The following is a 12,812-nucleotide window of genomic DNA, read 5'->3' on the forward strand; positions in this document are numbered from 1 at the left end:
CCATCTAGAGAGCAAGTATTCATAATCTTACAGCACGTCCAGACATGGTACTTTAGGTTTTGATCTGAAAAATGTGGATGTTTTGCATTTCCTATGTGTGATTATGATAAACTGAATTTAAGGAAAAACCTAAAATATTTGGCAGTCATCTGTTCTTGAGCAAATCGCCTTAATTGTCTGATGTATCTTTTGGCATTGAATGTTTGAAGTTAAAATTAACTGTACTGTGTGTCATAATGACTAAACCAAGAAAAGAATTCTGATTTGGCTTGACCTGAATTACAATGCCATTTTGACATGGGGATTACCCTAGGTTTCCTTAAGATGCCATTTCCACCATACAGCCCCCTTGTTGATGGTGTTAGGCAGCCAGAGTGAGGAGGATTCGTTGGTTCAGGGGAGTTCATGCAGCATGAGGATGAGGAAGGGAGCTGCAGGTTACCGGGCCGTGTCTTGGGTTGTCTTCTGCAAAACCCCAAAGAGATGAATTTGAGTGTTCTGTGGTGCTGTTTGCAGTAAGTATGTGGGAAAGAAAAAAGCTATGGAACTTGCTCTGTTGAATCGAGGTGTAGCTTCCCTTGAAGCAGTGGGTGCTTGCTGGTTTTGTAGCTAGTTCATACCGCTCTTCATGGAGCAGAAAAGAAGCCGTTTTTCTCTGAAACGAAAAGCTGTGTTAAAGCACCTCTGTGGAGGGTGAGAACCATCCTCCCAACCACCATTCCACCCTGCGACAAGTAATTTTGGGGCTTGAAAATTCAGTTGCAGAATTGCTGCCTTTGAATCACTTGTTCACTTTTATAATTTTAATTCCTGCCCTAGTTTGAGTGTCCTTGGATTCCTGAGACTTTGGGAGTGTTTTTAATACACTGCATTGTTTTCTTTGTGGCAGTGTCAGTGCATCTTTGTCAAGGAGGAAAATCGCATTGGCAGCTAACAGGTCGTACTTGAGCAGTTGTGTCACCTTCTGTTTCAGTTAGCACGGTGAGAATCCCGAAACCTTACAGTTCAGGGAAAAGAAGGGTCTCAGCCAAAACTCACAGCCTTCTCTGAACAAGTTTCTTGGGTTTTGTCTCTGAAACCCAAGCATTCTGATGAATTTGGCTAAATTCGCAAACCCGTAAGTACGTTTGAGGCCTTATGTTTAGTTTTATGTTTGCATATGGGAGTCAGCTTGAGAGTTGAGATGCCAGATCTGCTTGTTATATTCTGGTTTGGTGCTTGCATGTTCCTTAAAGTTGTTTGGTTTTGAGAGGATCAAAACTGGTGTGCAACAATTCACAAAGGTGGAAAAGTTGTGCTTGGAAATACTTGCAGGGTATGGCATTGAAAATGGCTGGGAATGCTTGTTTGTGTGAGCTGTTCCAGTTAAAACTTGGTGACTGCCTTGCTGTGCGGCTCCTCAGCAGTGCCTCTTCTCCATTTCCATGGGAACAGATGGGCTTTTGTTGATAAGAGATCTATTATCAAACTGGGAAACTGGTGGCCAGAAGTTGAGCCACTATTACTGTAAAACAGGGCTGATTGCAGACTGAGGACATCACATGGCAGTATGTGTTCAAATGTAGTGGCTAAAAATATATATTATTCCTTCTTCCTCCTCTTGGGCACAGATGCCCCAGTGTGAAAGGAACAGCCACTCTGGCATAGCCTTGATTAGGTCTATAGGAGACATGGGGATTGGCTGCAAAGGAAGGCTTTATGTTTTGACCTATACAAAGAGCAGCAGGTTTTAACAGCTGTTGAGATAAATGTTTGTGCCATTTAGATTTTTTGCAGGCTCTGAAGGCTGTCTCAGTTTGGAGCAGCGAATCTTTTAAGTTTCATTTTGTTGCTTCGTTTGTCTGTATTTATTTGTACTTGGGGAAATTTTCAAAGCAAGACCCAATGAAATATGCAGTAGTTAAACTAAATTTTATAGCTTTGGTAAGTCTGGGAAAATCTTACCATAGTTCAGTTAAGAACCTTTATTTTTCTTACAGGCATAGCACTTTTTTTAAGTACCCAGATGACAAATTTTAATATTATTATCTGGAAATCACTTGGAGGCCAGTTGGAGGTATGGGATAGATGGATTTACTGGATGCTTTTCTTAAATTTTTGCAGCTAAATGGTTTAATTACATAAAGTCAGTTGTTTAATTTCAGTGAGTTTACAATTTAAAAGAAAAGAGGGCAATGTCAGATGTAAACGTCTAAGCCAGATACACCAGTGCAGAGGGTTCTTACATGTGTTCTCGACTTACGTTTTAGTTGTATTTCACTAATGGATGTTAGTGGCATAAGTTTTTTGGAAGTGGAAATTTTACATGACTATTCTGCAGTTGTCATAGTAGTTTCATAACTTCATAGCAGCCACCAGCATTCCAGCCTTGTGCACGTGAGTGCAAAGTTGTCCTGAATTTAAGGTACTTCAATACAAGTCATTTTTGCTTGGCTAAACATTGGGAGCAGATCCAGCAGTGTCTATTTGAGACAATGTCAGAAAAAAACAATTTTGTGGGTATCTGTGTCGTGAAGGTGACTCCTCTTGAAATGATATGTGAACATGGAGCTGTAAGAGTGCACACTGGAAGACCCAGAAACGGGAAAACAAGGGTGCTTCCAGGGTGACTCTGTGTGTGTAAGCCCTCTGGTATATAATAAAGGGCATGGATGGTTTGGCTCTCGGCCAGGGTGTGAATGGAGCTGTGACAGCTAGTTAAAATGATCCTAGAAAGGACAACCGACTACAAAGATACATCAGTCTGGGTATGAAGCAGGAAAAAGTCCTTGGAGCAAACAAAGCCGCTGAAGGGGGGGAGCTGTGGAGGGTTCATTATAACAGCAGAAGTGCCCTGAACAGGTTGTACATGCATATGTGTAGGCAGTTCACCTTACTATGCCTTTTATCCAGCTCTTTTTTTTCTCTTTTGTGGCTCACAAAGCTTACTGCGTGCCTTGGCAATGCACCCTCACTAGCATTTGGCTTTAGGCCAAGCATTAATGAGTACCTCAAGCCCTATGTGATTTGGCATCTCCAAATCTATTAGCATATCTTCAGAGCATGATAAAACTCATTAGAATAATTTACATTTGGGCATTAGGAGTTCTGATAATTTTTAATATCTACTGCCAAAAGGACAAATGTGTGGTAATGTCCTTCTTGTGAAGCCACAATTTACCAGGTTTTTTTAATTATTGGAAAAAGAACAGACTACCATATCCCTTAACTGCTCTCTGGTAATGAAGTGAGTTTGTAGTACACAATCTTATCAAAGATTCGATCTGTGCTATCTTTGATAAAGGAATGCATATTACTGCATAAGATTTGGCTTATTAGAAATCCCATCAAAATGTGTCACGTTTGAGTTCTGTTGTATTGTAAATTACTCTGATGGCAGCTGAGGTATATAACAACTAAACTTCCTGGTCATTCAAGCTGTGTGCCAAAATCTTTGCATGACTGAGTTGTAAATCTGGGCTTCAACCTGTGCTCTCTGTCTCCCTAGTCTCTATGCAGTTCACTTCTTTTACGTATCTGTTTTTAATTTCCATCTTCCCTGCTCAGTATCCCAGAGGTGCCTGCTGCTGTCATCTACCTGTATTTTATATTCTGGAGCTGAATCAGTTTCTGCACAGAACCCCGTGTTGCAGTCAGTACAGCGGTTGTGAAACATGGACCATTTTCTTGCTTAAAGGCCGTTCCGCAGACATCAGCTGATGTGCACCAGCTCTCCATGTGCAAGCTTTCACCTCGGAGCCTGTACCAGAGCCACACTGGAACTGCTCATGGCCTGTGGTCACATTAGCTTTGCTAAATGGCTGAACTGCAGTGCATACTAGAACAGTGCTCGTAAATAAACGGAAGCCCAAAGTAGTAATTGCACAAAAGATAGCTTGGAATATTTTTATCCATATAAAAGTCGTTAGGATCTTGTAAGTGTTGAAGTCTCTTCAACTGAAAATTCCCTGAACTGGGCCGAAAAGGTGTGTATCTTCACTCACCTGAAGTTCTGTAGATGTGGCCCTGCTACTGTGCTAGGTCCCTGATGGAAATGCTGGCACCTGGGGGCTGTACACCCTGCCATCAGCCCCTTCGGCTGGGGATAAGGAACAGGCAGGTAACTGTTACACACTGGAAATCACTGAGGACATTGGGATTCTGTTCTCTTTTTGCTTTATTGGATTTCATTTCAGTAGGTGTTGAAGTTTTTTATATGTAGCAGTCAGCAATGAGGCAGATTAGGGTGTTGATATGACATGTAGTTTTGAAAGAGAGCAAGCATTGGTCTGTAGCATTTAATTTTCTGAAGCACTCCTATCAACTATAATAATTTTAAGGCCTGCACTTGCAAATTCTTGTCTGCTTTTCCCTTTTCATTTTTTTTCTTTTTTTCCCCTCTCATCACTATTCCAAAAAAAGAAACATGGTGAGATAGGAAAAAAAAAAAAAAAAAAAAAGAAAAGACAATAACTGCTTGTGAAGATCTTGGAGTTTTGGTGGATATCTTTACCATAGCTACATCTGTATATACTATGTGATCTCTGGTTCTGTGTTCATGTTGTCTTTCTCTTTGCATTTCCTCATCTTCTCGCATTCAGGCGATGCTAATCATGTGATATTTTTGTGACTTGAGGCTTTAAGTACATGGTGGGTTTTTTTTCTTAAAAAAAAAAAAAACAAACCACACACACTAACCACCTAACCCTCACATCCAGCTTTTTGTTGGCTGTTATCACAAAGTGGAAAAAAGAACCTCAGAAAGCTGAGAAGGAATGAAAGTGTTTGGGGAAAAGTGCTGTTGTGGTGCAATGTCTACTTCCAAAACCAAATAAAATCTTTCTGAGGAAAGGTAGTTTCAAACTATAGCATGGCTTTATTTCCAGAACATAATACTACTTTACTTGAGAGGCTACTTTCAGTCAGTGTACCAGGCTTGCCTGTTGCACTCTACCAGTTGACAGAAATTCAATGGAAAAGCATCAGGTTTGTCAGCTGAATTCAGGAAAAAGTGGTCGTTAGAAGTGATATAGAATTAGAATTTCTTGTCTTGCAGATTTTGAACAGAATTTTTTGGTGATGACAGCCAACTTAATTTTTGGTACAGATCACAGTCTAGTTATGTTATTAAAAGTACCTGTGGACTTACAGTGACTGACTTACTAAAGCATGGGGTTTTGGCACTACAATCCTTTGGCTGTTTTAAACTATTCATCCGGCTTTTTGTTCACCACAGTTCTGAATGCTCACAAGATGCAGTGGAGCAGGATGACTAGCACCATTTTTTATAGGTTCATCTTACAAGAGCAGTCTTTAAAACAAGAATGGGAAGAGTAAGCTAGTACCTTCATTGTTTTTGCTGTATCTTGAAATGTGGTAAGCTTTTTTTTTTGTGCGTGTTTCCTTCAGGTTTTGAATGAAGAATGCGATCAGAATTGGTACAAGGCAGAACTCAATGGAAAAGACGGCTTCATTCCCAAGAACTACATAGAAATGAAACCACATCCGTAAGTAGAGCTTTGGTGATAGGTTCCCTTTAGCTTACTTTGAGCACCCTCTCAAACGGAAGGGAAGTTTGCTGTACTTTGCAAAGCATACCTTACCAGATCTACCAAAATGTATGGATAGATAAAGGATGGCTATTGAGTTGTATCTCTGGCTGCAACTTGCATTGATCTGCACTGTAACTCATTTCACAGCTGGCTACATAGCAGGATATTTTGGAAGCTTTTCTGGTGGTTGCTCTGGTGTTTTGCTGTAGGGTCAGACAGACTGACCTTGACCTAAACCAGCAGAAAACACTTTAGTAGAGAGTTGTCACCACCACTGCTCCAGGAAAAAGAGTGACTGTGTTCCTGTGATGATACTCTATTTTACTTAGTGTATCAGATAAGAGTAAAAATAGTGTCATTCAGAGCTCACAAGAAAAATATTTAAGGATATTTGGAGCTGTACTTGTTTTAGAGGGATAGAACTCTCAGATTTTTGCCTTTTGATATCAAAGGGGAATGAACAATATCAGCCTGCAAGTGGGTGAATTTGGTAGTGTGTTTTAAGCATAGCTAATTTGACCTTTTCTGAAGATGTTTAAACTGCTGATGGCAGCTGGATGGAGTTAGCTCCATGTGTCAGCAATGCTGGGAGTCTTAACTAGTGCATTAACAACCCTGGGAAATTATGCAAAAGTTTTTATAGTGTAATGTTAGCTTAGCTATAATGCAGAGCTCTCTAAGTAGTCCAGCAGGTCATACAAAGAGCAAATTGCAGGCAGCTGACAAGGTGTGAAAAAGAGAATGCTCCTTTTCTCAGACTAGTATCAAACTGTGTTGTGGCACAAGAGCTTTTCAAGAGGATTTGGAAAAAAAGCAACTAAAAATGGCTTTAAATCCTGTCCTAGGATCTGAAACTTAAATCCTCTTGCTCCATAGCTAGTCTTAAATGCAGTGTTTTTTCTTGCTTGTATTTTGCAAAGCTTCAAGTTTGCTTTGTAGCTACTAGCAAGTGAAGCTGAAAGGAAAGTGTGGTGCCTCTCAGTCACCAGCTGAGTCACCTGAGTTCTGAAGGGTTAATCTAAATTGTCACATCAGTTAACAAAGTGAAGATGTAAGTAGATATAGGCATGATAGTCAAAGAAGAGCTGCAGGAAACTCTGGGCAGGGAGGCTTCCTGTGAAGGCAAGACAGTGCAGTTCAGTGGCAGGATTACCTTTCTCTCTGTAAGGAGGCAGGGGAAGAATTTGCTGTTTCATAAACAGCCTGGATCAGACTCATGGGATGTGTGTATCTCAGGTGTTTGTGTTTGTAATCAGCTTTTCTGGAAGATACTGCTGAAGTCTCGCTTTGCAGTGTTATAACTTATGTGGAGGAAATCGGCCTCGCTAAATGGTTGTGCTAAGAAAAGTCAAAAGAATTGCCAAACTGACGATTGAAATGAGTCTGAACGCGATGTGAACTTTGTGTTGTACCAATCAGTGCATCTCCCTCTAGCTCTGCAGCATCAGCAGTAATGCCTGGATTTGGTTTTGCAGTGCTGACTGGATGAGTTTCACCTACATTACAAAGCTAGTTGGAGACACGTGTTATCAAGCTTAGCCCTTCAGCAGGGAAGCTGTGGGAACGCTGTGGTCAGTTTCTTTGGCCTCATTCTCTTGGACATGCTGTGATTTTTCTTAATTTTTTCAATCGTTCCATCGCAGAGATTCTTATGTGCACAACACTTCTGATGCTTTACAAGTGTGCTCTTAAGTAGACTGTAGTCCTTCAAAATAACTAACTTCGTTTCTTTCATCTATGGGGTTTTCTTTTCATCTTTTTTATATTTAGAATTCAAGATCCCTTTACTCTGAATGGCTAAAGCGGTAGCGAAGTCATAAAACTGCAAGGAAGTTCAAGAATTGTGAGATTTTTAGTCTTTAAAGTAAAGTCCCTTAGAAACAGCTGGCAGAAAACTTCAAGAATTTGATATTGTTGTTTTGGAAGTGTTACTTCCTTTAATCGAATTGTACTTCTACCTTGTAGTGATTCAGTAAAATTTAGGGGAAAAATAGGGTATGCTTCTGAGGCTATAGGAAGGGTTACAGAAGTTCTGTGGAGCTCTTTCAGGCTTTCCTTCTATTTTACAGATGTGGGTGAGGTGGTGTGTTCAATTTAAGATGCTGCTTTCATTTCCAAGTCACAGGCGAGTCACTGAGAATTATTTGAGAACTAAACAGAATTAAAACACTTTCTAAACTATCTATGGCAAGATACCTAAAATCATAATATAAAGCTTGCTTTATGTGGCATTTGACAGAGGCAAAATTCATGACTTCCTTATCTTTCTGACAATTGTGCCAGAAGACCAGGACACAAAATGCTACCTTTGAAGTCTGAAGGAGTTTCACAGAATGGTTTCTCTTGGTTGATTTTTGAAGGCAGCACAGTGCAGTGAGAGACAGGTAGGCGGTCCCTCTGCTGTCTCTGCCACCACCTCAGGTACTGAGAAGCGACACAGATGCTAAACCACGAGGAAAGTACTAAAAGCCATGAAGTTCTTTATCACTGGAAATAGGATGGATGTGGGGGAAAGCTTTTCCATTCCAGTGGATAAAAAATGCACAACAGGACTTGTAAGCAAGTAAAACATGTCTAGGTGATCATGGAAACCGAGTTTGTAAACAAAATGTATCATTTTTGGTGCCAAGATGCTTCTCATAATGGAGCTGCACAGCTAAATGGGGTGAATACTCCTTTTACAAGGGAGTCCTAGAGTTGTTTTATTGGATATGTTGCATATAGTAAAAATACATCTGTGGACTCATTGTCCTTGATATAATATAGCAGTATGTTTTTGTGTAGCCTCCTGTGGTGAGCAGATACTGAAGACAGCCAGTGAGAGGAGCAAGGGCTGCCAGTAGCTGGAGAGTCTGGTAATCAAGTAGTTGGTCCTCCTTACCTCTAGAGATATAGTTGCTTCTTAGAGAGGGAGATCTTTGTGATTTTATGAAAGCTTCAACTTCTCTTAAGAATGACCGATTCAGGGAGAGTTGTGCAACTTCTGTCTTTTTGCTGCACCAAAACCTTCACTGTAGAAAGTAAACTTTGTGAGTGGAGCTCTTGTTATTAAATGCTCTCCTCTAAGGGCAATCATCTGCATGGTTAGAGGCTGTGGTAAGTGCTTCTATCCTGTGTGATCTGTTACTCAGAACTGAAAGCTGTACTTTTTGGTTGTGAAGGTGGTTCTGCTTTTCCCACGCCATGTGACCTACCACTCAGCCCTTGTTCGCCTTTAATCTTGGGTTAGTCTGGAAATGCAAATGTAAACATGGGTAGGAATCCCGTGACCAGGGGCTGTTGGTCAGTGCTGACCATCTGGTTGCCTGAGGTGGGTTCAACCCTTGGTGTCATGGAGGCAGTGGTAAGCTTGTGGCTTTGACTTCTGTGCAGCTGTCAAGAATTTCAGATGTGGCTTCCATGGTGCAGCTGTTTGATGTGACTGCTTATGTGAGAGCTGCTAGATTGTCCTGACTGTAGGAGAAAGCAAGAAAATAGGCTACTGAAACAAGTATTATCAGCGCCTTTCCTAGAACCGGATTGCATGCCAGCTCAGCACTCCTCTGCAGTGAAGCAGAAAGACCTCGAGGGAATTTTTCTCACTTGGTCTGCATGTAACTCCACTCCTGGCATCTGCCTTAGCTTTCTGACACGATAGCTGTCTTTGACCACAGTGCTCTGGTAGGGTCAGAAAGGTTGGACTCTGGGCTGCAGGAACAACCAGCTGCTGAATGAAGCTACTCGTTCTCTCTTATGAAGTTGTCATGTCTTACCACCTGATCTAAAAGAGACTAGAAATTGGGTTTGATACAAAATGCATCTGCCATTTGTGCAGGATGGGTCAATCCATAGACAGGATCTTGTTTCTACAGCTGTGATGTTTCTGAAGAGAAACCTGTGAGTGAACTCCCAGTGTTTCCCTTGCATTTTGCAAATACTACCTTTTTTTTTTTTTAAAGCTTTCTACCTGCTAAAATAGTGGGGTTTGTGTTTAATCCTTAATAACTTAAATTTTCTATATAGTCTGCTCTGCAAATCATGGGTGGCTTCTCCTTAGGAGGCATAAGTAATAAAAGAGACTGTGTAATTACTCCCCGCTGATTATATTTGGGTACTAATAGTGAAATAAATGGTGCTATATCAAAGGGAAGTTCAGTAGTGACCAGCCACCAGTGCAGGACTTCTTTGTCTCCAAGTTCTTGGTATCATCCAGTTTGGACAATTAAAACTTTGCATGTAGAGACATGAGACTTCATTCCTTAGTGGCAGAGGAAGTGACTTGAGTTTCTTGCTTGAGCTAGGCATTTAATTTGTTTGACTTGAGGTTATGTGGCCTGATTACTAAGATATCAGTGCAGACCACAGTAGACATTTTAACTTTGTCCAAGGTTGTAGCCGGTTCCCAGGGTAGTCATCTTAGTCTCACAAAGCAGGACTTTGCTGTGAAGCAATTGTGTACATTGGGTTCTCATTGTGATGTTTTATATGCTAAACTGCAGATACAATAGGGTGCAAAAGAATGTGAACAATGCATTACATTTTGAGGGTTTTTTTTTCCGCCTCTGAAAAATAAATCCTGTAATTTGAGGATTTCACTTTTACCACATCTCTGCTTTTCTAAATTGGGTGCAATAGGGGTATTGCAAGCACCTGCTTATCAAGTCCAGGGTTGTTCATTGCCAGGACAAAACATAGTGAAAAGCTGCATGGTTCAGTAGCCTGTATTGGAGTGGCAGTGAGGTGCAGCGTGGTTATTTCTGTTCAACATTTCATCTCTCTGAATATCTGCGTCTGGCCCTTCCATGAAAGGATTAAAATTCTTAATTTACCCTGTTGTTTTCTTTTCCTCATGCCACAGGTGGTTTTTTGGAAAGATTCCCCGAGCGAAGGCTGAAGAGATGTTAGGCAAACAGAGACATGATGGTGCCTTCCTCATCAGGGAGAGTGAGAGCGCTCCTGGGGACTTCTCCCTCTCAGTCAAGTAAGTAATGCCCAGAAGCAATCATGTGTGGTAACCAGGCCATCTACTGCTCATTTGGACTCGTGGATAAAGGACAGGTGATTGTCAATGCTGAGGAGGAGGAGGAGTAATCTTCCAGATGCCCTATAGCGTTCCTGTTCTTCCAGTGATACTTATTTATCCCCTCTTTAATAGAGCAAATATATGCGCTCTGGTTTGTAATGAGCCTACAGGGCTGACCTGGTGGCATGTTGCTGTCTGGCTTGTGTAGTCTCAGGCACTATCTGTTGGCTTGTTTGTGGATCCCATTCCTCCTCCTTACAGCCACAAAGTGCCCAGTGTGTACATGTTCTCTCCCATCCTCCTTCATTCCTCTTCTGCAGTACAGGTTATTACTCTATATATTTTCTCGTTGTGTAGTGCACTTCCAAATGCACTTTTCGTGTCTGCTTGGCACATGCTTTGGTGGAGATATTCATGTTGTCTAGCGCTGGGACATGGAGCTGTGAAAACAGAGGCCTCTTCCATCTCTCACAAGTGCATTCCACAATAGCAGAGAAATTCAGTCTATAACAGTGAAATGTGGGAGAACAGTTCTCATCCTTGAATAACCTTACTAGAAGTACTGGCTGTTAACCAGCAGGAGTTCCTGCTAGTTAGCCGTGGCCCACAACTACCATGCTACTATCTTGCCCATCTGAAGTCACTGTAAAATAAAGGTATTAGAAACTTGAAAGGGTATATGATGTAATTTTATGTGGGGTGGGGTAGGAGGGATTCTGTCCTTAGCAGTTGATTTTTGCCTTTTTCTTTATTTTCTGTAATCTTCCCCTTTCCTACCAGAAATGAACAAGATTTTCTTTAGAATCCTAACAATTATTGATTATTCATGCACAATTCCTAGTTTTCTCTGTTTTCTGTGGCTATCAGTGATCTGTCTTGGCAGGATTTTTTTTGTTCTGGTCATCTTTGGTCTGTAACCAAATTTTGTCAGGATTTTTTTTTTGTTCTGGTCATCTTTGGTGTGTAACCAAATTTTTGTCCTCCTGTACAGCAGCTCTGAGTCATGCCAACAAACTGGATTAAAGCCACTGATTTTAAGACATGTTTATATTTCTGTCTTGGATACAATCATCTGAGCTGGAATACTAGATATGAATGGAAGCTTCATTCCAGAAAGTGCATTCCTTGAAGAAACAAAGTTATGATAGCATGGCTCTGCCTGCCTGTTAACTTAGTGTTGCCATCTGGTGGTAATTTCTCAGTTTACTTTTTTTTTCCTGTTACTTTAATTTAGAAAAGTCTTTTTCCGAAACAGTGATCTGCGGGAATTGAAATGTTGAGAAGCTCTCAAGTTGAGGAAGGGAGGGCAGAGGTAGTACTCAAGAGTTGTTTAATGTTAGCTTTGTAGCTAAGATAGTGTCTACTTTTTCAGCCAATATATAGAAGGTATGCATGCCAAATGGGAAACAGTAATCTTCTGTTTTCAGCTTTTTAGACTGAAGGACAAATACCTATGTGCCATTACTCTGGAAAATCCCAACAGACCTCTTCAGAGTTCCCCTTTATCCAGAATAAAATCGTTGGAAGTGTAGTTTCAACTGAATGCCATAATTTGTCAGAAAGAATTGTTAACACAGAACTGAAGTTGCTGCATTACATGTGCAGCAACACCTTTTGAACATTTTGTGTTCTCTCTCTCTCTCTCTCTTTTTTTTTTTAAGGACCAAAGAGATCCTTTTGTTTTGCAAGACAGTCTTTTGCATTAGCCGGGACTTGCTGCCAAAAGAGACAATCCTACCCTCCCTGTGGCAGTGTTTTCCCAGCAATTTACCTATAATGGGACTGGTGCTTGTGTATTGTAATATCACACACACACAGTGGTGCTAGCAAGAATAGCACAAACCTAAACTGGCTGAGGTCAGTTATGAAATTGCTGTGTGTGAAGAGCTGAACTGAAGTGCTTGTACTGTTTGAGTTCAAAATCTCGCATTTGGGAATGTGGAATGGAAGGCACCATGGTGCAGCTAACTTAATGTGACCTTGCACTTGTACTGCAACATCCATGGTATGTGTCCGAGGTATTCTGTGCACTGTCTTTAGCAACTTGGGTGACTGCATACGTGTATCAAAAAGTACATGGACTGGATGCCAGCTATGTGGCAATGCAGTGTAAAATAAAAAGTTGAAATATTGCTTGTAATCCAGGATAAATTGTTGTGACACCAGAAATCCTTGACCAAAAGACCTCAAACTTCTGCAAATTCAGAGCGGTTTGAAAATCTGGTTTTAAACTGAAGTCATATTATCTGAAAAGTACATATGAAGCTTGCAGGACTTTT

At 40.9% G+C, this 12,812-nt stretch overlaps 1 protein-coding gene across 6 annotated transcripts in view; it reads left to right on the plus strand.

Annotated features, from left to right (window-relative positions):
- Positions 1-12,812, plus strand: part of GRB2 (growth factor receptor bound protein 2) — a 62,678-nt gene that overhangs the window by 45,782 nt on the left and 4,084 nt on the right. For all 6 annotated transcript variants that reach the window (XM_082491960.1, XM_082491961.1, XM_082491963.1 and 3 more), the window contains 2 exons: positions 5,389-5,486; positions 10,369-10,491. In XM_082491960.1, the coding sequence (XP_082348086.1) occupies positions 5,389-5,486; positions 10,369-10,491 (221 nt within the window). The remainder of the gene's footprint in view (positions 1-5,388; positions 5,487-10,368; positions 10,492-12,812) is intronic.

This window comes from Vanellus vanellus, assembly GCF_965231255.1.
Source record: "Vanellus vanellus genome assembly, chromosome: 17".
Classification (NCBI taxonomy): Eukaryota; Metazoa; Chordata; class Aves; order Charadriiformes; family Charadriidae; genus Vanellus; species Vanellus vanellus.